The 24,784-nt window shown below is 48.3% G+C and overlaps 1 protein-coding gene across 1 annotated transcript in view; it reads left to right on the forward strand.

Moving 5' to 3' along the window:
* The first annotated feature begins 2,073 nt into the window (after window positions 1-2,073).
* The window catches only part of LOC149352041 (medium-chain acyl-CoA ligase ACSF2, mitochondrial-like), a 106,783-nt gene continuing 84,072 nt past the window's right edge, over window positions 2,074-24,784 (forward strand). Inside the window, exon 1 of the mRNA XM_089581274.1 lies at window positions 2,074-2,392. Coding sequence (XP_089437400.1) covers window positions 2,295-2,392 — 98 coding nt within the window. The 5' untranslated portion in view covers window positions 2,074-2,294. The remainder of the gene's footprint in view (window positions 2,393-24,784) is intronic.

Consider the following 24,784-nt stretch of genomic DNA (forward strand, 5'->3'; position numbering starts at 1 on the left):
TGTTGGCGTTGCCTTATCTTTATAATGACCCGCGCTCAAGGAAAGAAGAGGGTTGGAGGAATTGCTGGGGCCGAATTTGGCGGGAAGACCAAGAAATTGGTGCGTCGAGAGGTGGGTGGTTTCTTTTGCTCTCTTTACTAAAAAGTAATTTAAAATCAACTGCATTATACTTTTCGGAAGTAATTACAATGTAATGCCATTACTTTTTGCGAGCGGTAGTTGGTAATATAAATAATAACCTTCGCGCGTTTTTTAGGAAAATAATTAATCATGTAATTTAATTAATTTTCACAAGTAATTTTGCCATTTATGTTTATGACCAGTGAACGTACTAAAAAACCTACTAACAAGTACAATGACGAATTCACTCCCACGCCCCACCAACCCAGCACCCCCCCCCCCCCTCCCCCCTCGCTACGCATCTGACGCAGAGCGATTGTGCCAAGCTGCACTTGAACTGCCAGAACCGCCTGCAAAATCACTTCATGGAAGTAGTACCGCGAGTGTAGCCACATAGAACAGAACTCCACTTTTGTCTCTCGGTCGTCGGACACATTTTCGCACCTCCCCTCACCAGCCTTCCTCCTCATCCCGACAAAAAAGTTTTCGTTAGGCCGCTGGTGTAATTTTCCACCTCCGTGAAGGCTTGCGGCTTGCGCGAGTAATATTCTTGTGTGAATGACATATCTAGATAGATGAAAGCAAGCCAAGGCCGTTAGCATCTATTTCTCGTTCTAAACTGAGAGAAGGGCAGATGCACCCAAACCGGATACATGCTTAACTGTTTATTCACCTTGCTGCGCTCACCACGAATCTCCTATCTCACATCAAGCGAGCGCACTTCAAAGGTCCCCACACCAGTACCTGGAACGGTCAAGTGCCGCAAGCACTTGACAGCAATGGTCTTTCCCGTGTTCTGCACTTTGACCCGGATCGCAGTCAAGAGTACTGCTAGACACTGTATGTCGATGCGGCTGACTGCGTCCGGCTTCAAAGAAAACTTGAAAAAAAAAAAAAGGTCCGCAGGTGGAGGTGAGGGGGGTGCTCCCCCCCCCCCCCCCCTTTTTTTCTTTTGAAGAGGCTTGTGCACGTCTATATATGTCATCTGCATATCTCAAGCCTGCAGACCAAATATGAAGACTTGCGCAAGCCACAAGAATAAATTTATTCACAACGACGGCGTTGAAGGAATCGCAGGCAGTCATTGAAATCTTGCTTTCTGCTTCGCATTTCAAACCTGCACAAATTTTCTCCTAACAGGGAAGTGAAAACGATTCTTTTTTTTTTTGGCTTTTGGTGTCTCATCTTAACTCTCCCTCTCACCTCTTTCACCCCTTCTACCAGCACGCTTGCAGTGGTAGTGATGGGTAAGCCGTCAACACGCCCGTGCTCTTTCCACCTTCTCTCATGCACTCATCATCTTTTGGTCCCTGTAAACATCTCTCGCACGGTTTAAGTTTTGATAATTGGGGGGAAAAAATGTGTATCACAAGTAGGAGTACATCGTCTCCTGTTAAGTAACTAACATCAGTCGCTACAATTTTTCCATACAGCGCTCTTTTGGAATGGAAAGGACAAGAAAACGTGGTTCTTACCTATTGCAAGCATCGTGCCAATATGTTTATGCTGAATGCACAATGCTAGAGGCTTCCTTTTAGCCATACTAGGTTAATGCTTGGTAATCAGTAAATTTATAAACTTTAGAAAGCAGTTCCCTTGAAACTGCAGCCGTGCGAACGAGCAAAAAACGCGTCACAGTTGAAATGACTGCATTCGTTTTCTCTTTTTCTCAAAAAAAATAAAAAATTCTAGTCATTTCGCGGTTACCTGCTGGCATACTGTTGGCTGTTTTGAAGTAAAAAAATACCATCGCCAATTTTATGACGTGATGTAGTGAGATGCGGCTGGAGTAGCTGTCAAAGCTTTGACGGATGTGCTGACATAGAACAATGAAATGCGTGCACTACACCTCGGGCTCGCTCAGGAATGCCCGGCGGGACGCTGGACGTCGTCGACAGATGGCGACACGGAGCAAGGCTGTGCTTCCGCGAGGCGGCTAACCTCAAACTCGAATTCATTCTGACCATCGCCGCTTTGGAAGTGGAGGTGTAGAGTGCCACTGCTGTTGCTGGCGCATGCATTTGCGTGTTTTCGTCATTTCACAAGGAAGTGGAGGGAATGTAGGAGTTGAAGCGGTTCCATTCCGAGAAGTGTTTGTGCGCTGACAGTTGCGTGACGCCTTAGGACGCTGTGACACGCCGCGTGTTTGGCGGACGCTTGCATTTGCGGAAAGCATGCTTTCCTCGCGCGGGAGCACAACCATGGCATTGCTTCGTCGCACCAAGCCGCTGGTTCGTACGCTGATTCGAGCTCAGTGCCACACAGCTGCAAGGTGAGAATTTTTCGGTATTTTACTCTTCAGCGTTCAAGCGGTCTTGTCAATACGACGGTGTCCGGATAAAACCTCACCGGCGAGGTGTGCGCGTGGCTACGTTTTGTATTGTTTACACGCCGGTGTAAAATGCATCAACCTTGTTCCCACTGTGTGGTGTTTGGTGCTGACTAGATTAGCGCATGCATGAGCTAAGGTCATGTACCGTGTGGGGCTTCAGAACATACTATTTTAAATGCGAAAACACAACAAAACGATGAACCTCATGCTGACAACGCAGCAGTGAGTTGTATGCACATCAAACTAAGCACTGCCGCGTGCTTCAAGTCGCACATTATTTTCGTTGTCTTGTGGGATGTGTTTGTCCTGTACTTGCTCCTTTACTCGTGTTTTGTATGCTTGCAGCCAGCTAACATGTCCTGTTTAACGTAATTTTTATCCTTTGTCATATGCACCTTATGATCGTGGTGCAAATACAATGTGCATGCCACATTGTGTTTGCACTGTTCATAGCGCTCTGCGTGCTGGAAATACCCGTAGACACAGAAAGCTTAATTCTCCCTTTCCGTTTTCCCTTTGAAATCTTCATCTCGTTGACCTTCACAAGCTGCGCTTTTTTTTTCTGTTATAGCTTCGGGCGCTATGTTAAGCTTTCTGACATTTCGCCTTGGCTACGCCTCACTTACAGCTTTAAATACAACTGAGCCCAGACGCTGCAGCTGCGACGTAAAGAATAATTTTCGTCTTTAAGGGTAGAGGTGAATTAATATGCGACTGTCATTTTACAATGCACAAACAGCTGCATGAGCTCGTCTCTTACTGATTATGGTCAGTATCATTTTGTGTCCGTTTTATGCGAGTGACAACGTAGTATGGAATAGCACCCTACCAGGTATATACATTCACTGCCAAAACTTGGTGTAAACACATCAAGGGGCACTTGGTTGCCCATTCCGAAGGCGCGTGTGTTGGCCGCAATGCGATCATTCCTCTAAGCGGAATTTTACTTGTTATTTCGTTGATGAGCACTTACACTAGCAGTGCAACCAGCTCCGTTTGTACTGCCGGTTTCAAGCCTTTCCTTCATTTTAGCGAAACATCCGATTCAATTCTACCCACTTGCCTGCTCTGCTCTGAAGAAAACGTGCAAGGGTTGAAGCGTGTAAGATTACTTCGCTGCAATGATTTGCCTTCAGAGTGGTAAAAACCACACCGTAGGACGAACGAGAGCGGCAAGTGAGCGCTCGTAACAGCGGATGCATATCAAGTCGGCTGAGCGAAATGACCGCGAAAGGAAAGGCAGAGAAGGACATAAAAAAGCGACCTGTTTTTCCGAGGCTCTTACCAATCTTTTACAAACACGGACAGACACTGTCAGCTGGCTGATTGTGTTCTGTTACAGCTCCGTAGGGAATCTGTGACAGCTTCAGCGGTATGCAGTTGTTAAAACACCGTCACGTTGGTTTCATCTGGCCGGCCGCATGAGAACCTTCCTTCACATTGTGAGTGACTGTCACCGTGATATACACTAGTGCACTGCACGGGCTCGGGCCGGCCCGAAAGCCCGGGCCCGGCCCGGCCCGCGGGCCGGGCCGGGCCGGGACATGATCTGTTTTGCCGGGCCTGGGCCGGGCTCGGGCTTAAAGCTGCGGACCCGAGCCGGGCTTCGGTCCGTATAGTAACGGCTGGTGTCCGGCTATTCATTCAGTATTGCAGAGTGAAGTACACAACTGCGGCATTGGAGCAGCGACACAGGGGAGCTATGAGTTATAGTACGCGCTGAGAAAAAATCTCAGCTGTATTCATTGACTTATTTATTTCCTTATTTCCACGCCGCGGTGGCTTAGTGGTCAAGGCGCTTGATTACTGAGTCGGAGAACCAGGATTTGCTCCTAGCCTCGGCGGCCACATTTCTATTTAGGCGGCAAGCATGGCAGCCATGTACTTTGTAGTCTCATTGCTCGTTGAAGAAACCCATGTGGTCGAAATGTTCTGGAGCCCTCTGCTTCGGCGTCTCTCACAGCCTGACTCTCCTTGGGCCCTTAAGCCCCCAAAACATCGCTTTTATTTTATAGCTTTATTTTTCTCGTGTGAGAAAATCCACAAACTAAAGCGCGTTTGGTTTTCTTTTTAATCAGCTGACCGGAACGTCTAGTAAATGAAATAGCCACAAAAGCTCGCGAGAGTTTGTAAATTTCATCTCATAACCACATCTATCCCTCCTTGCTTCTTCAGCCTGGTTGACATGACAAGTGTTTTGCCCTGTAAGTTATCACGTGGTTCACGCGTTATTTTCTGCTCCACTAGTAAGAGTAAAATTTAACCGGTATTAATTGGAAATTGCTCGTCCGCCATCCCAAAACATACCTATACACTATTAGAAATGCATTCAGAAAGGACATATTAGTTTAGGACGCTTATAGTCTACAAAACACACACCGTGAAATACTCAAGCCTTTTAGCTGTTCGTTTCTGCTGAAAGGCAACTAGTTCGGATATGAGTTCAACCTGGGAGATCGCGTTCACTAAAAAAATGTCATCCTACTGCTTGCTAGGCAGCTTTAAGGTTTATACTTCGCGGGCGACAAAATGTAACTGATTAAAATCATGGGAGAATGCAAGTAGTCTATTACGCGCGTATGCAGCCCTTTTTATTTGGCTCTCATAACTTCCGAGTTTATCTTTGCGCACCTACACGAGATCAGTGTCCAAAAGAGGGCCTGGCGAGCCCTACTCTTAATCCCTTCCTTCTGGGTCAAAAAGAACCAACTTTCTGCAAGCCAAACTGTGGTTTCAGAACCTTTGTCGGCCAGTTTCTTATCGGTCTAGTAGCAGTCCACTTGCTCAGAGTGAGCAGTATACCTCAAGCGGCACTGAGAAACGGGCCGGGCCGGGCCCGGGCTGGGCTTCACTCCGGGATTCACGGGCCGGGCCGGGCTCGCTAGAGCGATAATTTAGCGGGCCTGGGCCGGGCCCGGGCTTGAAGCCGCGGGCCTGGGCCGGGCTCGGGCTTCAGGTCGCGGGCCCGGGCCGGGCTTGGGCCTCAAATTGAGGCCCGTGCAGTGCTCTAATATACACTACGTAGCAAAAGCCCACTCATCTGCGATGCTAAGGCTTCGTAAGTAGGAATGTGGAGATTTCGGCAATTATTATTTCGGGTAGCAGGCTCTGTCGGCCACCGTAGTCTTTTTATTCTGATGAGCTGAAAAACACGGAAGGTGAAACATTTTTTTATCTCAGTGGCCAGAAAAAAGAACAGTTGGCGCACCTGATTCGGTGCTCTGGAGTAAGCCAAGAAGATGGCAGTTGATGGTGACCACGTCTCTGTTCACCTTCATTTTTCGCAGGTCTTTCCTAGTGAGGTGATGTGGGGTGTTGTCACTATTTGTGTTGTGAGAGGCGGACTTTGTTGGCTCCGGTCCACCGCTCGCGCAGCCGCGGTCGGCTCTCTCACTGCTGACCTCCAGGTGACACATAGAATTCCGAGAAACCTTTAATCCTCGGCTTTGAATAGACTGAATCATTTCGGACTTGGTTTAGAAAATATATAACGCATTCGACGCCTAGCTGTAACCCTTTATTATTCTAAAATTCAAGCAGACAATATTGTGTGTTTAACGCATAAGGTCCCGCTCCGTCGAATGTAAAGCTCGCTTTGCACGCATGAATCAGTTTTTTTCTGTGTATGTGCGTGGGCTACTGGCAGGGTGTAAAGAAGAGCGCCAAATCCCCACGGTATCCGAAGTAATTCCCAAAATACGTTTCGTGCCTTCGAAATGTAACGCGAGCACTTTTCACTGCTAACAGTTAGCCCGTCGGTTTACGTCTACCTTATGTTTAGTACCGCGGCGTTTTGACCAGAAACTACGCCGATCCGTTCACAGAGGACCACGCTGTCACGAAAACTAGACGCGGCCTAAAGAACACGAGCTACGTCGGCGCCCTGCGGTCACTGCCGTTGGAGAAAAAGGCAACAGTGATTTATGACGTCGCCAAAAAGTTGAAGGAAAAAGAGCTTTCACCAGAGGCATGAAGTGAGTGCTTCATATCTGGTATTTCCATTGGGAGGGGTTTTTACCTTCTGGACTCGTAGACTGGAAAAAACGAATCGGTCGTATTTGTGACTTGATGACGCCAGGCTTGGAGTTTGAGTGTTAAAAGGGGCGGATTTATGGGTCGCTCTTGAAGCTGGATTCACAAGAGGGAGAAACCCACCCCTCTCGAACGGGGAGTTGTGTACATGTCATGAAATCCTGACGCCTTCGGGCGCCGGCGCACCAGGCCCCCTCGGGGATGGGGGGCTTTTGCTCGGACAGCACAAAAGCTGGCGGTCATTTCTTCGCGCGCCTAGCAACTTCGCAGTCGGGCGGGGGCAACAACGCCTTGCGAGTCATATGAGAGCACCAAGTACTTCGAGGAAATAGACCTCTCCCGGCCTCTCTTATCAGCGCACGTGTTTCTGGTCCGATGGGCAAAACAAGGCTATCACCGGGAGAAGAAAGGCTGCGAGGCGTCTCAAATCGGGGAACAAAGGCGGTGGGGGAGCGCTCGACACCAGCAAAACCAGGTTCAGAATCGAAAGTGGGCGATTTTGCCCATCGGGTCACAACAGGCGTGGTCGTAGAAAGGGAAACAATGCCTTGCGAAGAAACTGGGCGCAAAAAAGGCAGCGCAGACGTGTTCTCGTCGGCGCGCACCGAACCCCGGTCGTCTGGCAACAGTGACATCCCTCTCGGACTAGAGTTACTGTATATGCTACCAAAGGGAGCATATACAGGAACTCTATCTCGGACTTTTGCCTCCCGTGTGAATGCGGGAGCGGGGGTGGGGACTTCGCCGACCAGTGACGTCATGAACTCCCTACCCTCTCCGAAGTCCCCTGTGTGAATCTTGCAAGGGGGCGGTTGGGGGGATGATTCCATTGATTCATTTCAACGATATATTTCCTCGACTTTTGTCCAAAAATTGCCTTCAGCGTAGTTTTCGTATGTAAAATTTCTCGCATTTAAATTCTCCCCTGTGTTGAGAGTGTCGAATTTCTCTCTTCCCTCAATTCAAGTAGGTGGTCTGGGCGTCGCATCGCGAAAAATCAACTTGAGTGCTCTGTAATGTGAATCTCGCATCCCGCGAGAGAAGTATACTGCCTCCTTGCATGGCCTTCGTCTTTCTTCGCTTCATTTTCTTTACGTTTTCCTTCGAACTGGTAGCTGCGCTAACCCCGTCTCACACCGTACGGAAGTCGTTACCTCGACAGTTTGTCGCTGGCGCACTGATAGCTGAGCGCTCTTTCGTTTAGCTTCGCATTTTGCGCGGGTGTCGTGTGCGGTCGAGGTGCGCACTGTTCCGAGGTTTAGGCTTCGGATTGCGTAATGCGTTTTCAAACTTACGTCGGCACCCTGATGGTATTTTACTTTGGTGTTTAAACGCACACTTATCGGCTTTCCACCTTTCCACCTATCCTTTTGTGTGTGTGATGTAGAATCAGCAAGTAAACGAAATTGGTTCCCACTCTTGTTTAGAAGTAGATTAAGACCGATGTTTTTGGCTGTTTTTCGTTCATTTGGGAAAGTTGAAAACTGCCTTTTTTTTCTCCCCTTTTTCTTTTAAATGGTTCGTTCATATGAGTTGTAGCCAAGCTTGGCACTGCAGTGATGGGCTCGAATTGATTTGGAAGGCAGTAGAAATAAAAAGTTTCGCGAACTGCCGTAATAACCGGAATAAACAGCTACTGCAATCACAATCGGTCTTGTCAGAGCCTGCTCTCATTGGCTTGACCTACCTACCTACTTCGGCTGAAGCTGCGATGGACGTCGTCGTTGTAAGCATGGGCTGTGCGTATTCACTTTTGGGTCAGTTCTCTGCGTTCAGTGCATATATCTAGAGATGTAAAATTTCAAGAAATTTTGAATGGCATGAAAAAAACCATTTTCTTCAGGGTTTTTTTTCATGAAAAATTGGAAATTTTGCAAAATGTGACAAAAACAGTTTTATTTGCAACAGCACAACGATCAATATTAATGCTCCGAAGTGCAGTTGAATATGCAGCTATAGATGTCATATTGTGAAACGAACTTCTTGTTCTATTGCACCGAGAAATTAAATAATGATTTGCACTTCAGGCGAATATGGAGATATAATCATATTTGTGGAACGAACTTCTTGTTCTATTGCACCGAGAAAGAGAATATGAAAACTGATCTATAAGTCACTCCATATCGAACTCAGAGTCACTGTCGCTGGATGCGGCACTACGCGCAGCAGCATTGATTGAAGCTGTGTCTACAGCTAGGTTCGACTGCACATACAAAAGCTTTCGAACGCGTTCCCCTGAAAGCCTGTTGCGAATCCTTGTATGGATGCTTCCGAAACATGACCAGTTTCGTTCGCAGCTGGCGGATGATGGTGGTATCTGCAGCTGTCGGCAGCCCACACGAGTTAGTGGCTGGTTGGTGCAAAGACCTTGCCACCAAGTAGATGGGGTCACGTGCATCACTGAAAACCCATGTCCTGGACCAAATTCATGCGGATGTCCTGTACTCTGCTACATCGGAAATCAAGAAGCTAGGCTTGTATTTGGCTAAAACCGCTTACGTGCACATTAGCCTATGCTATTTATGCCGTGTGTGTAGCGCTGTAGAATTTGCAGCCATTTTGTATTACTTCAGCCGTGAGTTCAAGTATTAGTGTGTTTTTAAGTCAAGCCTAGATCTTATATGTGACCTGGCCTTCAACCCACGTACTCGCAGCACGAGCGTTTTAAAAGCACTACCTGGCATCGGCGATGACGATTGCTCTCCAATCGTTCAACGATACACGCTGTAATGGTTTTCAAAGCAAAAACAAAAACCTAATCTAAAAGCAAGCAATCATAAAACCTTGAAATTGCGTTGTGAAATTTTCGATGTTTTTTTTCATTTTTTATCGTCTGAAAAAAAACGAAAAGAACCGTTTTTTTTCTTCCAAAATTGCAGTGTTTTTTTTTTCAGGACTTCACATCTCTACATATATCTCATCCCTCCCTCTCTCTTTTTTGATATGACTGTATGAAATGAAAGCAGCGCCGGTATAATATAACGATTCCTTCCCGATTCGATTACATTTTTAATTTTCCGCCCTTCGCCATTGGCTCAAGTGACGCCGCACCCTAGGCTTCTGCGAACGCGGACGTGGCGTCACTTCAGCCAATGGGGCAGCGCTGGAAATTCAAAAAATGCCACAGAATCGGTTGCAGAGTCGCTGTACTATACCGACGCGATCCCATTGTCCGAAATCTGAGCTAGACAGATATACGTGCCTTAGGGGTTCACGAAGTGCACGAACGATGTTGTCGTGTCGTTCTCTTTATTTCACAATTAGTGAGTCTGCTGTTATTTTTGTTTTGTCATACGCCTGTAGCACCGCGGAAACCGGTTGCAAGGATTTCTTTATATCTACCGGGCTGTCTATCCTCCGCTGAAGCACTGGCAGAGGAGGCCTTTACTCGGCAAACACGTCGGCTTGGTGCTCTCGTATGCTCTTTCTGCCGCGTGCATTGCGCTGATCGGTGTAAACGTGCGTGCGCGCTATCATAGCACAACCGCAATATGCACGCGCCCACTACTCGAGCAGCCCCTCCAGATACGGTCAGCCAGACAGCTTGGCAAGCAGCGTGGGCCGTTGTAACCCGAGCGGCGAGCAATGCGGCACTTCGCGGCTAATTGCGTAGGCTGCTCGAGTTTTGCCCCATCGCCCCTTTCCCTCCGCCCTGCACTTCGGGCGATAGAGTCGAAAGGGTTGCTCCTCTTGCTGCTGCAAGAGTTCGCTCGCACGAAGCGAAGGAGGAGGTTACGACGCAGCTTGCTATGCCCATTCTTTGTTCAAATTCAGCGAGGGTGCCCAATTCGGCAATATCTTTTCTGTGTTATCTTTTACCGAACACGTGGTCGTATACTTGGTGTACGGACGTGGTAGTCGCTTTCGTGTAGCAGCGAAGAAAAAAAAAGAGAAATACACCATGCATGTGCCCAGATTTGATTAAATAACTGATGGTTGAACGTTATTCGTAGCCGCCGCCTCTCTATCGCTCTACATCATGCAGGCCATGGCGAAAGTTTGGCGCACGCTTATGTGTTTTCTTTCTGCAACGCCCCTGCAGTACACTTGTAACTGTTTTCCTACCCCATGAGGCGACACAGCGTAAGCAGCGGCGTTGACAGAGCAATGATCTCTTTCGTATATTATCCTTTCAAAATAAAGCGCGCTGTTATCAATAAACTGAAGTGCACGTCAGCGCCCGCGGCGCGCGTTTGCACTTATAGTTTGCATGCTTTTCTCCCAGTGCTGAAGACGAACCCGCTAAGGCGGCTTTGCGCCGAAAAACAGCTGCAGTTTCTCCTTTGTAATGAAAAAAAAAAAAAGAGAACGGCGTGAGTAACGCGCAGCGTTCACTTTCAATTGTCTCGCTCCGCGTGCGTCTGGCCAGTGCCTGCATACATGACTGCCACTTCAGCAGCAGCAAGCGGCACCTGTGCTTCGGTGTCAGAACACTCCCTGAAATTTCTGAGCGCTGCTTGTTGCCGTGACGGTGCACTCCACGCTTTGTGTCCATCCACGACGTGATATGCGCGCGCGGCAGCGCTAGGCCGTCCAGCTTTGCCGAGTCGAACAAGCCTCCCTAGTCGCCTGCGCATTGAGTCAGTTTCTCTTCGCAGCCGTGAAAAAAAAAAAACGGCGGTATGTCAGTCACGCATTCAGAGGGTGAACAATTGCCCCGAGAGCTCGCGCATGGCGCACGCAGCTGCAAAGTTTACGCGTGTGCGATAGCCTATTCAGCATTTGCCGGGAAACGGGGTAGGTCGCTTGGACCGCGTGCACTGGCACCGCTGGTGAGAGGCCGGGCCTATGAATGCTTTCGTTCGTTCTTTAGGAAAACGTGGGCTCGTGGAACATGCTTCTGTGTCATGAAACTACTGATGCATTTTTCACGGGCGAGGAGGAAAGCGGTTCCGGCACGGGGATATCGCATGGGAGCGACACTAGCTTTGTGGCTTTCCTTCAGTTGTTGCTGGTATGTCTGACGTCTGACAGGCGAGCAGCGGGCATGCTACGCGGGAAGGGGGGGGGGGGGGGGATTATGTGTAAATGCTCACTCTGGAATGTGAACATTTCGGCAGGGCAATGACTCTGAACCTCCGATGAAAGTATCCTCGCATATACAGAACACACCCGGAAATGCAAATCACTCTCAAGGCTCCCTTCGCGAGGAGCTGCCACCCACAGCCGGGAGAATCGGCGTCATCAAACGCGCACGCGCAGTGAACCAGTAAACACGGCCAGCTGCTCATTCCCCGCATGCACACGGGGCCGCCCATTTTCGTTGGCTCTCGGCGGCAGGCAGTATGAAACAGCCTGTATAGTACATGATAATAAGCTCTGACTCGTCCCTAACCAAAAACTTTAACACCGAATGTTTCGAAGCCGGCTCGGCTCCTTCAGGGTTGACTGAGGGCAGTAGCTGGCGTCTTTGCGAAAGGTGCGGGGGAGGGCTAAGGCTTTGAGTCATGTTGGCGGACCGTGCGGAGGCAGTCAGTAGCGACTTTTCTTCTTTGAGCTTCAGAACGAAGTCCTTTTGTGCAGTGAATGTTGTTCGGGGTCGTTTGAATTAAAGCCCCTATATAAAGCTTACCTAGGGACTTCAATTTGAATGTGCCAGGATTTTAGTAAGTGGCTGTTAGTAGTAGGGAGAACTATATCAATATTGGAAAAAGCAGGTCAGGAAATAATCGTTCTTGATAACTGAAGAGGCAGTGCCCTACTCTTTGAAGCTAGATCGGTGTCTCTTAGTACGCGCAACTTCAAAAAGAAATGTAACCAAGAAGATGACATATGCGCAGTGTGTGGCAAATCTGTAGAAACAATTGAACACCTCATACTCAAGTGTGATGGTATCCATCCGAATGTCGATGAAGCAGGCCCTAGGGTTTAGAGATAACAATGGTCATGTAAATAAACGTATGGCGGAGGTTGCAAAAAGCGTTTGGAATATTGGTGGCTTAAAAGCAGAGAGGTGACATGAGGTTAGGAGGGTAGGACTGAAAAAATATTTAAAGGAAATGGGAATTTTTAGACCAGCTGATAAGGCTTGTGGGCTATCCGCTCTGGCCCCCTCAAGATCAGCGTTGCTGAAGAACATAGCGCGTGGTAGATTCTCATAAAAATATCTCACAATACAATCCTCACCCACGAATGTGTCATAGCATGATAATCACAGTGCCTGTGAGAACAGTCGTTTCGACGAACCACGCGCACACATGCACACACACTATGTATACTAGAATCTTTAATCTTAAAAGCGTATTATGTTCCCTTGCGCAAACTACCCTCAGCCAAAACTCCTACCGTATACCCGTGCCACACGGACAAACTTAGTGCCATCAAGTGCTTGTTGCCTCACACGCAAAAAAGCAGGCTGCTTTTTTTTTTTTTTTTACTGAAAACTTCTTATTAAGTAGCAAATGGTCAGATGGGGCACCTCTACTGCATTTTCGATGTGAAGGACGCCATTTTTAGCGGCGCTTCTGTCAGATACCAAAATCCAAGAAGTTCGTGTGCTGTTTGACATAGAGACATTTCTTTGCTTATTTTAGCACCATCGCCTGTCTGCAAAGCGTTCACTGCCCACGTTTAGCTTCAGACGCTTTTCGTGGAACCCGGCAAGTGCGTCACCCGGGCTTGTCTGTGAAGAACGCGTCAAAACTGCAGCCATTTCTTTTTTCTTTTTTTTTAACTAAGCTATGCCTTATCGAAAAACTGCATTTTTTTTTCTTTTAGTGTTGAAAGTCACATAAGAGCTTGGCGCTATTCTCTTGACAAGACATATGCTGTTTTTCCAATTGTGAAAACCGTCGGGCCCGGTCCGAAAATTGACTTACAGCTAGCAGCTGTGGTTGCTCAGACAGTAGATGTCTCACGCACACGTCTCATCCGAGCCAGCCGAATGAGACATCTCTTAGCTATTCGATCGAAATTTTTGCCTGATGTTACTATCGCAAAATGTAAAAAAAAAAAAAAAAAAACACTGTGCTGACATGTATGGCATGTCTCAGATAAAATACTGTCACGTAAGGCCGTGCGTAAAGAATAATTTATTGTTTTCACTCTTCGAACTTTAGAGTTACGTCGATTCCCGACAGACCTGTTTATTTACGACCTCACGTTTTATCCGATTCAAAATGCACACGCAAGGTACTACGTACAAGGCTGTTAATATTTCCGCGCAGGAAGCTTCCGCGCTAACCGCAGCCTTTGGCAGAGAAGATGCGCTATAAACTGTGCCGACGATGATTGTTTTCCTAACGCAGTCAACCCTGAAGTAATAAACGGGCGAAAATATGTGATTCTGAAGTGGAGCAAGCGTCTACTCTAGTATATCGCGATGGAAAGAAACGCGAACAGAGCAGACCCTAGGCGCTCCACTCTTTGCATTTATTTTCATCACGCTTTTACTTCGGTTGTAGCCAAAAGACGCTAGAGTCGTCCGTAATGCATTCTATGGCGGCTCTAATGTCTTTTTCTTACCATCCCGGTAAAGCCCGATCGAAAGAATTTCCAACAGGAGAGCGCGTAGGCGCCGCGTTCTTCGCGTTTCTGCCTATCGCGACAGTACATCGAGGGGCTGCTGCATCCTATCAGCATGGGGGCTGAAATCGAGCTAGATGGTAGCTGGCGAGAAGACAAGGGCACTCGGAGCTATGCGGAAGCATTGAGCAACAGGGCAGGCGGCGATAACGATAAAGGGGGAATATCAGGGTCAAGCATAACGACGAAGGCTTGAAAAGGAAGGAAGAGTGAAAGTGCTTATCGCTGGAGGCTCCAGCATGGGAAGTTGCCAGGGTGCTGTCTTGGAAAGGGTGATGGGAGACAGGTAGTATGTCGAAGTTGGAACGTTCCCGGAGAAGACAGTAATGACAGTGGTAGAAAGGAAATAAAGGTAAACTTTTGGAGAACGTTGCAGGGGGTCAACAATGTGCTTAAGAGCAGAAGTAGCTGAGCACATGGCCCAGAGAGTCGATGAAAAGCGAGATGTATCGCCGCGAGTGCAGGTCGTAGTGGGCGCAGTATACCCGAGGTACAAGGACGGGGCAGGAAAATGGTGTAGGATGTGGTAGCCACGAACCAAGATACCCGTAAGTCTGGTCACGAATAGCGCTTGCTTCTCGCACAGGGCACTGCGAGGAGCAGTCGTTGCCAGAGCCTTCGTTCCAGACGGCGCTAATTTCAGGGGAAGGCTGGGTGGATCGAGAGATAGGCCTGAGACCCGGGGGTCGCGCAGCGTGCACTACGGCAGTCAGGTTAGACTGCAGCAGATGAGAAAGTGTGAGTATTGCACCCTTATGGGAAGGGTGCAATAATAATCGACAGAAAAGAAAGGGGAAGAAGAACGAGTTGGTATGATGATGATGATGAATTTTTATTACGCAAAGGCATCTGTGGCCAAAGAGAGCCATGACACAAGGTTTTTTTTTTTCTACTAAAGGTGGGGTCAAAGATCCAGTTCCCCAGCATTTCACCCTAAAGAAACCGAACACCAGACCAGAGGAAAGCTTGTGCCCATTGCATCACCGGTGGGTACCCGACGGCACCGGGGATCGAGCCCTGTACCTCCCGCATTCGAGGCGGGCACGTGCTCAAGCGACTTTGCCACAGCTGCGGTCCCTATTTCTTGTGAATAGAGAACTTAAATGGGAAGGCCAAATCACGCGTAAATTCCGAAACAGGTAGTCAGCCACTGACTGCTGTTTGGTGTCAGAATTTATTCCAAGCTAGCAGAAATGGAAATAGACGGCGGACGGACAGAGGGTCTTGGAAGCGATCATAAACGCATCAGTCTACAGATGGGACACCTGGCCAAAGAAGATATGGTGGCAACAGAACATTAAAAAAACATAACGAACATTAAATTGGCGGAAATAGCAGCATGCATCGAGGATGAAATAGAGAAGCGACTACTGAAAAAGTGTGATTATGATGTACTAGAGCGGCTCATGCGAACGAAGTAAAAAAATGAAAAAGAGGCATATACCACTGAAAAGGAAAAGGGAAGTCATGAAGCTGGTGGGATAAGGAAACTAAGGAGGCCATCGAACAACGACACGCGGCTTCCAGAGAAGCGACAAAGAAGGCGCAGCTTCCTGAGGATGAAGTAGACAGACAATGGGAACGATATCGGCAAAACATATTGGCGGTGCAGATCCTCGACTGAGTAAAATGAAGCAAACCATCCATCGTTGGATAGCTGAATTGCGCGACACTACTAAGAATGGGTCAAGAAGTTCTGGATACATATAAATTTTCCGGGAAAAACCAATTAGAGGATGCAGGAGCAGATTAAAGATGCTAGCAGCAATTGTTTAGAGGGTGGGCGAGTCTTGAGTTATTAGAGAAATTAACCTAGCCATTTATGAGTGGCAGCGGGCCAATCCGGAGCATAGAGGATGTGGCAAAGGAGCACGAACGTTAAACCGAGATAGAAATGGGCAGTCTTAACTGGAAAAATGAGGAGAAAAAAACACCTCACCGTGCAGCAGGAGGATTAAATGAAATTCTAATTAAGCTATTTAATGTACTGTGACCACGAAGTAAGTAAACATTGATAAAATCACTAGAATAAGGCATAATAGATAGGCAAATTCCAGAAAGAAGACGACACAGTACAATGATTTTGATTTACTAGGGAAAAGGATATAAGAGTAGCATTAAATCCTACAGGCCAACTACAGTAACGTCGGTTACATACATGTTGGCAGTGCAAACAGGTAGAAAATAAGACATTGGGTGAACTTCAGAATGGGTTCAGAACCGGAGAGCGCTTGGACGATAGTTTGTTCGTGCTGACATAGCTAGATCAGAGAGCAGGCCTTTGTTTTTAGCTCTTTTGGACATCAGTGGTGCGTACAACTTAGATAGTGAGCGCCTGTGGAACATACTCAAAGAAAAATGAATTAGGAATGAGATAATAGAGCTACCAGAAGAGATATGTACAGGGATAATGAAGTTCAAATAGCATGGGTAAGTTATGATATAGCCTCTCTTATAATCTAGACCGAACGGTTGTGGAGCAGCAGCTCCCGGGTCTAATGTGCGCAGACGATATTGTACTTTTAGCTCAGAAACAAAGAAATCTACAGACCCCCGTGAAAACCTGTGGAAGCGAACGCGACGCTGTAGGCTTTAAATTCAACCCAGATAAATCAGGGTTCATGATATTCAACCACTGAAGAGCCGCTCATTAAATACGCAGGTATATGAGAGTACAGATAGCTGGGAGTATGGACAAACGAGGGCAAGATGGAAATTGAAAAGCACGAGCAGTCTACTCAGGTGAAAGGGAAGAGTAGTGCCGTGGTAATGAAGAACGAAGCACGCTGAGGAAACAATACGTATGAAGTGCTGAGAGGTATATGGAAAGGAGTAATAGTGTCAGGGCTTACTTTTGAAAATGAGGTCTTGCGCCTAAAATTAGACGTACAAGCCGGGCTAGAAATGAAACGAAGAGTGGTTGGGAGGTTAGCATTGGGTGCTCACTGCAAAACCTCAAATGAGGCAGTGCAGCGGGATACGAATGAACATCGTTCGAAGAAGGTATTTGTACGTAAAGAGCATTCACTCATAGTGGCTGAAGAGAGCTGGCAAACTAACCGGCAAGTACGCAGTATACCAAAACGTTAAAAGGAAGGTAGAACTGGGTAAACAGAAAGGAATCACTTTACGATAATTCAAAATGCAGTGCCCTATTGTTTGAAGCAAGATCAGTTCGTTTGGAACGCGCAGATACAAGGAGAATGATTCATGTAGAGTGTGGTAAATCTGAAGAAGCAGTTGTACGTATTCTCCTGGGCCCGTATTCTTTAAGGTGGCGGTCCCACTCTGACGGTGAGCGGGAACCATTTTTGGTGATATTTGTACGTCGACTGTACCTCGCTCGTTCGCTTCATAAATATGGTTCAGATATCTCCGAAAAGCTACTTTTCTCTGCTTTCAAAAGATGCATTTTGTTTAACGGTAGCTGCAAATTTGTTTCAACTGTAAAAGAAAACGCAAAGATGAAAACTGGCAGTTGAGCTCAACTTGTCTCAGGAAATGCAAAATTGTGAAAAACCTCTTGCACCTAGAGAAATATCTTTCGAGATACTTTGAGATCGGATGCTAATGAACATAGTTAAGCATTTAGAAGTACGTGTATGGATTAGTTTATTAGCCACACATGTTTGAAAAGCATAGAAAACAGAACAATGTAATCTGCAATAACTTTTGGGATATGCATTGCATTGCGGCGCTTTTTTGTACAGTTTGAGATCGTCTAATCGCCCTTCCATTCTGAAAATTTCATCCGTCTGCCTTGTTTAGTTTAAAAGTTATTCCTGATCAAAATTAGCGTTTTTTCGAAATAGTTAAAAACGGAATGCAAAATTGTTCAGGTAACCAGCGCGTGGCAGTTTTGAGATTTTGCGTGAAGAAACTTAATACTTCGCTCTACGCGGCTAAGCATCGCCTTTACTCTACGGCTTTTGGGGAATGCGCAATGTCTAGTTGATTTTAGCTACCTTTTTTGTTCTCCTCATGAAGGACACAAGCTCTTGAAACGTTCCGCGGCTTCTTTTTTTCTGGCAAATATACTCTTAAAATGTCGGTCTCTCATTCCTTTAATCAACTTGTAACAATTGCCAAGAACAAAGTCCACAGAATACAAACAATAATAGCAATAACGCAGCGACATGCGATAAATGTAGATAAATTTAGTAAGTAGCGCCATCTACACACATGCACGTGTACTAAATAATCACAGTTCAAAAAAATAACGAGTGTGGCGCTGCTAAACATTTACAATCAGGAGGTGTTCACGAGAGGGAACGATACCTCTACGATGTTCGCACATTTCCCTCGATTTTGCCCTATGTAGTGTGTGTCGAACTTCCAAGCAGATTTCCGCCATATTGCTTTGCTGGATTGTTTTGTAGCGTAAAGCTAGTAAAGCCACACTACGCGGGTCAGAGCCGAGTTTTGCGCGAGTGTGCGCCGCCTGTTATGCGCAGCGCGAGAACCGCGTGACGTCACGAGAGGCGAAGGTCCGCCGGTGCGAGCTCCTCGCTGCCGGCGCCGCCGGCGTGCGCTCCTCTCCGACGCGTGACCTCGTGTTTACGACAGTTGCGCCGCGCGCTACTGCGCATGCGCGAGGAGGGTGCGCGGAGAAATGACGTTCGCGCTCAACATGTAAGCTCTGGTAAGCTAACGAGAGTCGAGCCGCTGCCAAACGGCGCAGAAGACTGGAAAATGTAAATTCTTCCGATCCCGAGGTTGTCGCCTGGCAGTTTGCCGTCGAGCAGCCAAGGCGAAACGTGCGGCCGAAACACCGGATCACTTGACGCTACGTATATCCAGGCATAGCAGAGCTAAGCCACTGCCAATTTTTTTCACCTGACTCTACGAAACGCATTCTGGGCGTCGTATTATTTTTCGAGGACAGCTTTGGCATTGCTAAAGCGACAGGAAAGGGAAGAGACAGGCTTTCGCTTCGTGCTGCCGGTTGTTCGTTGTTCCGGCTAGCGCTGTGGAGGGGAAGTTGGAGAGCGCTCGATTCGCCTGCACTCAATGCACCAGTTCGGCAAAGTTCTGCGGCAGCGGCGGTGCGGCGGGTGTGTACCGCTAGTTCCGGCACTTTGAGCGCAGTTTGGCACTGTCTGCTTCCAAAACGGATGGTCGAGTGCAGGCCTGGTCGTCGCTAGCCTTTGCGATGCCAATGAATTGGAGCCAGCTGTTTACAGCCTACATCAGCGGCAGCCAACCTCTCGTATCTCATGAAGAAATGTGCAAACCGCACATCACAATAACATGTTGCCATGAACCAGCCTCGATCCGTTTCTTTGGAGAACTCGAGCAGCGTTCTAGCTTGTCGACGAGTGAAAGTTACTTGAGTCTTCGCCGTTTATCACAACCCGCAAACCATCATCTGCTTCCATGGCGGCTGCAGCTGCACTATTTCAGCACTAACCATGGAGCAGGTGCAGTTTTCCTGAACTAGACTCGCACTTCTTTCAAACGAATGCCGTGGTTCAGAGGGCGCCATGTTCCACCGCTGAAATGAATCCATGTGGTATATAAGTCGGGTACAACTCAAGAACGAAGCAGCACATGCCCATCAAAGGAGACCGCCCAGCCAAGCGCGTCGACCGAACAGTTTTCTGTTCGGTCACCACAGGTGCGCCGCGACAGCAGTGGAGACTGAAGCTGCCACGACCGTCTGTTGCCGAATATGACCCCACCTGTAGCATTCAGCGCTTTTGCGAAAAAGACGCTCTCGCGCGGATCTATGCGAAAGGTGAGCAGCCCAGCCCTCCCCCCCCCCTCCCCCTTTAGTGGCCAGTGCAGCTGAGACAATTAACGGGGGCACCACACCTACTAGTACCTTCGCCTTTCTCCCTGTCTTTTCCCCTGCTCCTGCTCAGGTGCTCCTAGAGACGATGGCGGATGCCGGGGCAGCAAAATCTCTTCCTTTCTTTTCGCGTTATTATTCTTTTAGCCTTATCCCGAACAAAGGACATCCACCGTCGGCGACACGGGGACAAAGCGCCGACTCCTTCGTTCTCTTTCGCAGACTTGGCTGCATGCACAGCCACACAAATCGACGTGATTGGCTGGAGAGCTCCGTCTGAGTTGCGTGCGCCGCTTCGTTCTTTTGTTGTAACCGACTATAGTGCTGAGAAGTCCCCTTTTCGGGAACTGGCACAAAGGACCGCCCCCTCCCCTTGCTGCGCGCCCCTCCTGCAGGCGGGGTAGACTAGCGCCGCAGGAAAAGGAATTCTGGGGAAATGATTACAAGCACGTTATAAGCGGTGTTTACATGACGGGTTGAGTGGAGGATTTGAGCTGAAAACCGGTTACTCGGTTCATGTACACGAGTCGGGTCCCGGAGTCGAGGGAGCGAGTCCAGTCAACTCCGCTGCAGGGGGTGGGTTGACTCACTCGACCCCAACAGCAGACAGCACGTAAACCGGTCTGAGTAGGGTTAGTGGAAGGAGGGGTGATAAATGCGAACCTGTTATTCGCTTGCGCCGTAGCGCCTGCGAGGCAGCCGTGCATGCCGCAATCTTCCCGGCTGCCACTGCCCTTTCCCGCTGCGCCGTTCGACGCTTGGTGCCGCTGCTGTTGAACCGGTCGCGACTCGCTAAAATCGAGTTCATGTAAACATGCAGTCAAGTTGGGCTGACCTTGCTCAACTCGATCTCCTGGCTCGACCCGCCGAAGTCGGGTTCATGTAAACGAGGCTATAGTTTCCTGACAATAGACGGTGTGAAAATAGCAGCTGTTCCTACAGTTTCCAGGTACGCGCGCGTGGACACGCACGCATACACACACACATACGCGGGCGCACTTTTTCAATCTTTGACCCAACCAAATCGAGGCAAATCGACGCAAGGTTAGAAAGATATACATTTCAACACGCGATGGAAAATTCTGGAGGGAATAAGCAACCTAATGATGCGAACTGGATACAAGAAAGACGTACGTCTAAAATGAATAAGAGCACGCAGTTGAGGGTCCAAACGAGAGAGGGGAGGGGGTCGCCCTAAGTGCCTACAGAACTATCGCTTTGTAGGCGACCCCTTTTTTTTGGCAGCATTCCTGCACACCTCGCCCCCCCCCCCCCGTTCTTCTTCGTACAATGTCTACAAAAAAGTCTCGAGTCCGCCTCGTGAATGGTATGCATCTGTATACTGCATTTTAGTGAGCCTTGGCAAAATTCCGTCGTAGTTGATCGGAATTGGTTGCAAGGTGCCGCCGCATGTACGACGAATATTTGCTTCTGAGGTAAACACATTCCGACACCCTGCGGTGCTAACCCTCTCAATAGCAATTTCACGTCTCTTGCGCAATGTCGATTCATCTCAAGGGTAAACAGAAATTGACAATTGCCCACTTCTCTCTGCCTTTTTCTTTACCAACCATCGTTTATAAGGTTGGACAGGCATACGCTGAGCGTTGACTAAATTGTATAGCTGTCTTTGTTAGTTTTCTTATCATAGATGCAATATCATTTGATAAAAAAATATTTTTTTTTCAGCGCTATAGTTAGCAGGTTACACTCTAGACCAGGAGTGTTCCGACTACTACTAATATTACTATGCATCAACAGTGACGAAGTGATTGAACGCGCAAAAGACGAGGGCAGAAGGAAGGACACAAGAAAGGCACCGATTTCAACTATAAGGTTCATTAAAAAAAAAAACGCTAGAAATATATACATGGGACATAAACATAATTATTTTCTTTATTTCACACCTTCCTCATTTTTGGCGTCCGCTTCCTCTTTTCGCTTACTTACTAATTTGCTCTGTGCAATTATGTCGACAGTTATCACTAACTCTGCCAAGTTTCCACTGTGTCGACGTTGTGCCTTTTGCGATGCGGGCTGGGCAGCATTATTTTTTTCTTTTTCTTTGCTCCCACTAATATATGTCACGACATTGAAAACAGGAAAGTCTGTAGTCGCGTAAAACTCAAGAACGAAACGGCACATTCCCTCAAAGGAGGCCCTCCAGATAGTAACATCGACGGTACAGCTTTCTGCGGCTATTTAGCCAAGGCTAAACAAGAGAGAGAAGGAAACGGTCCTCTGTTCCCGTGCTGGCATCCTTATCCCGAACAAGGATCACCTCACCTCTGACGCCGTTTGGACAAAGACGGTACCCTCTTTGCCCCGGCTCGGCCCACTCTCTTTGGCTTTGGCAAGGGACAGGCAGAGAAAGAAGCATGCGGAACCACCCCAGCCAACACCTCCCCCCACGCACGACGAGGACTAGCAGCCGGGCTTGCCATGGTTCGTTTGTAATCCTCTGAAGGCAGGTGCAGCAACAAAAGAACCCTCACGCAGCACAGGTGCACGGGTCAAGAAAGGACCGGACACGTATCTCAACATCTCAACCAAAACCAGTCTCGGGTCGCTGGGGGCAAGACGGGTAGACACTTTCTCAGTGATGGATCAGTGTCGTAGCCTGGTGGCAGAATATGAACTACTCGCAAGATGGCGGCAGTGGAACCGCCACCTTAAGGATCCATTTTCCATTTCGGATCTATTTGGTCCTTGGTAGGATCTATTTGGTATTTGGTGAGGTTGCCGCGGCTTTCAAGCGTCAGTGGGAAGCGACCGAACGATTGGCTCGTTGGCGACCAGACGTCACCATTGGCTACGATAGGGTGAGGCCCGGTCTCCACTGAGGCACTGTTGAGGTCGCTTCCCAGGGAGGCTTGAAAGCCGCGGCAACGTCATCAAACAACAGTGAGCAATTGCAAGAGGGCCATATAGATCCGAAATGGAAAATCGATCCTTGTAGAATACAGCCAGATCAGCATCTCTCAGACAATCGTCAGGCATAACAAAGGCAATGTGAGTGTGTCCGAGATAGAGGTTAATAAAAAAACGGCTGGAAAATTTGTGGTTTAAAAGCGGGGAAGGGATCTAGGGACAGGGTTTTTAGGAGCCAGGATCAAATCCCGAAAGGAATCGGAAGTTGCGCTTAAAAGAATGGTTAATTTCGGGAAAGGGATTGAAGTTAAGAAAAGGGTTTAAAATTTAAATTCTGGGACTGGTGGTGCTTGCCACTGCCCCGTTTCATAGCGGACGCCCAGTGCATCCGTCAGTCGCAGCACCCTAGAGAAAACAGTGGACGGATCGACGTCCATTGCGGTCGCACATATGCCCAGAAATGCTGGGCAAGCACATTTGTTCAACGGGAAATTGTTTATGAACGCATTTTTCGCGTATATAACGATTCCACCGTAACAGTCAATATACGCGAAGACCCCTCCTCGAAACGCTTGTAGTTTTCTGTTATTTATTGTCAGAAACGCACCTCATTAATTTTCTGTGGTCTTAACTAGTGGTTGAGAGCGCAGGACAAACTTTAAAAGCAAGATTTTGCTATGCATCAGAAGGTTGGAGCATTCCCATCAACATGTTGATAGCTGTATTTTACAATATTGCATAGTTAACTGCTTCGCAATTAATAGTGACGTCCAAGAAAGCTGTACTTGGTCGCCCGCTCCCACGGTCGAAAGACCGGTAGTTCTCATTGCGGACGAGCCCGGGCGGGAGCTAGCACCGACGTCGCAGTGGCCGCGCCACCTGATCTGCCTTGCACAGCTGAAGCTGCGCACTGTGTCACGAAATGGCCTCTGTGCCAGGACGGGAATGCCTTGTTTGCGCCTCTAAAAGCGCAGGGGGAAGGGGGCTTTAGTCAGCTGGGTCTTTAGCGCGCTTTTGTGAAAGCGGGAACAAACGAGTGTTACCAAAGGCCGTCGTCACTCGGGCGTGACAGTGAAAATGCTGTTAAGCTGTCGTTCGTCAATTTTGCGACACATGTCCACAGCGAACGGAGCCGTCCATTTTTAGCCTGTGCCGCGTGTTCCGGTTGCAGGCAGCGGCAGCCGGAAGAACCTCTTTGCGGAAGCAGAGAGGGAGGGGGCGCATTCTTGAATGCGGCCGATTCCCTGCTCTTTCTCGTTGCGCAGACTGGCCCACGTGGAGTGAACGAAGGAGGAAGAATGGATGAAAAAAGCGCTCGAAAGGAGCCGCCGCTGCGGTCTCCGAGTCTCCCATGGGCTAGCTTTCGGGGGTGGGGGGACAATGCTGCGGTTTAGAGAGGTTCTGGGAACACTGCCACTACTGGTAAACTGGGGTTCCAGGTTGAAAGTGAAATCCGTGCCACGGCCGCTGTCAGTCCATGATAACTCTACTCAGCATCTCTGCGCACACGGTAGCAATGGTGCATTTCTACGCTGTGTGCACGGTGGAGAAAGCGACTCAGCGCATCGCGAGAAATTGAGCGTTGCACGCTGTCTTCCCTCTCCTTCCTGCGCTCATCTGCTCTCTGCGGCGCAGTGCATTCGTATTCCGCCGGCAAACTGGCCTCAATGTTTCTCCAAGCCCGTTGTCGCAACGGGCTGTATGGGGGGCAGGGGCGACCGGTTGCGCTGTGGAGGCACCTCCGGCTTTTTCCTCGACTCTGCTTTTTGCGTCGTCTCCCGCTTGTCGTATGCCGAGAGGGCGTACGCAACAAGCCATAGACAGCTGCTCGGTTAATTGTCAGCTTTGTGTAGGATATCCCGTCATCTCGCTGGAATAGCCGCGGGCTGAGAAGGCGCGAACTTCTTGCCCTTTGGCTTGGCACACGGTGGCTCCTAACAGAAGATGCAATCGAAATGAGACAGAAATAAGTACTCGTTTCCATGAACACAAAACATCACTTTGTCCTCGAACTAAATTTTTAACATTTTCGCCCGGCCGTTATTGTTTTATTCCTGAATGCGCATAAAATAGCGGGACTGAAGTACGCAAGGGGTGCGAAAGAAAGATAGGTC

Source organism: Amblyomma mixtum, chromosome 3, assembly GCF_055824585.1.
Source record: "Amblyomma mixtum isolate Tamu chromosome 3, ASM5582458v1, whole genome shotgun sequence".
NCBI classification, from domain to species: domain Eukaryota; kingdom Metazoa; phylum Arthropoda; class Arachnida; order Ixodida; family Ixodidae; genus Amblyomma; species Amblyomma mixtum.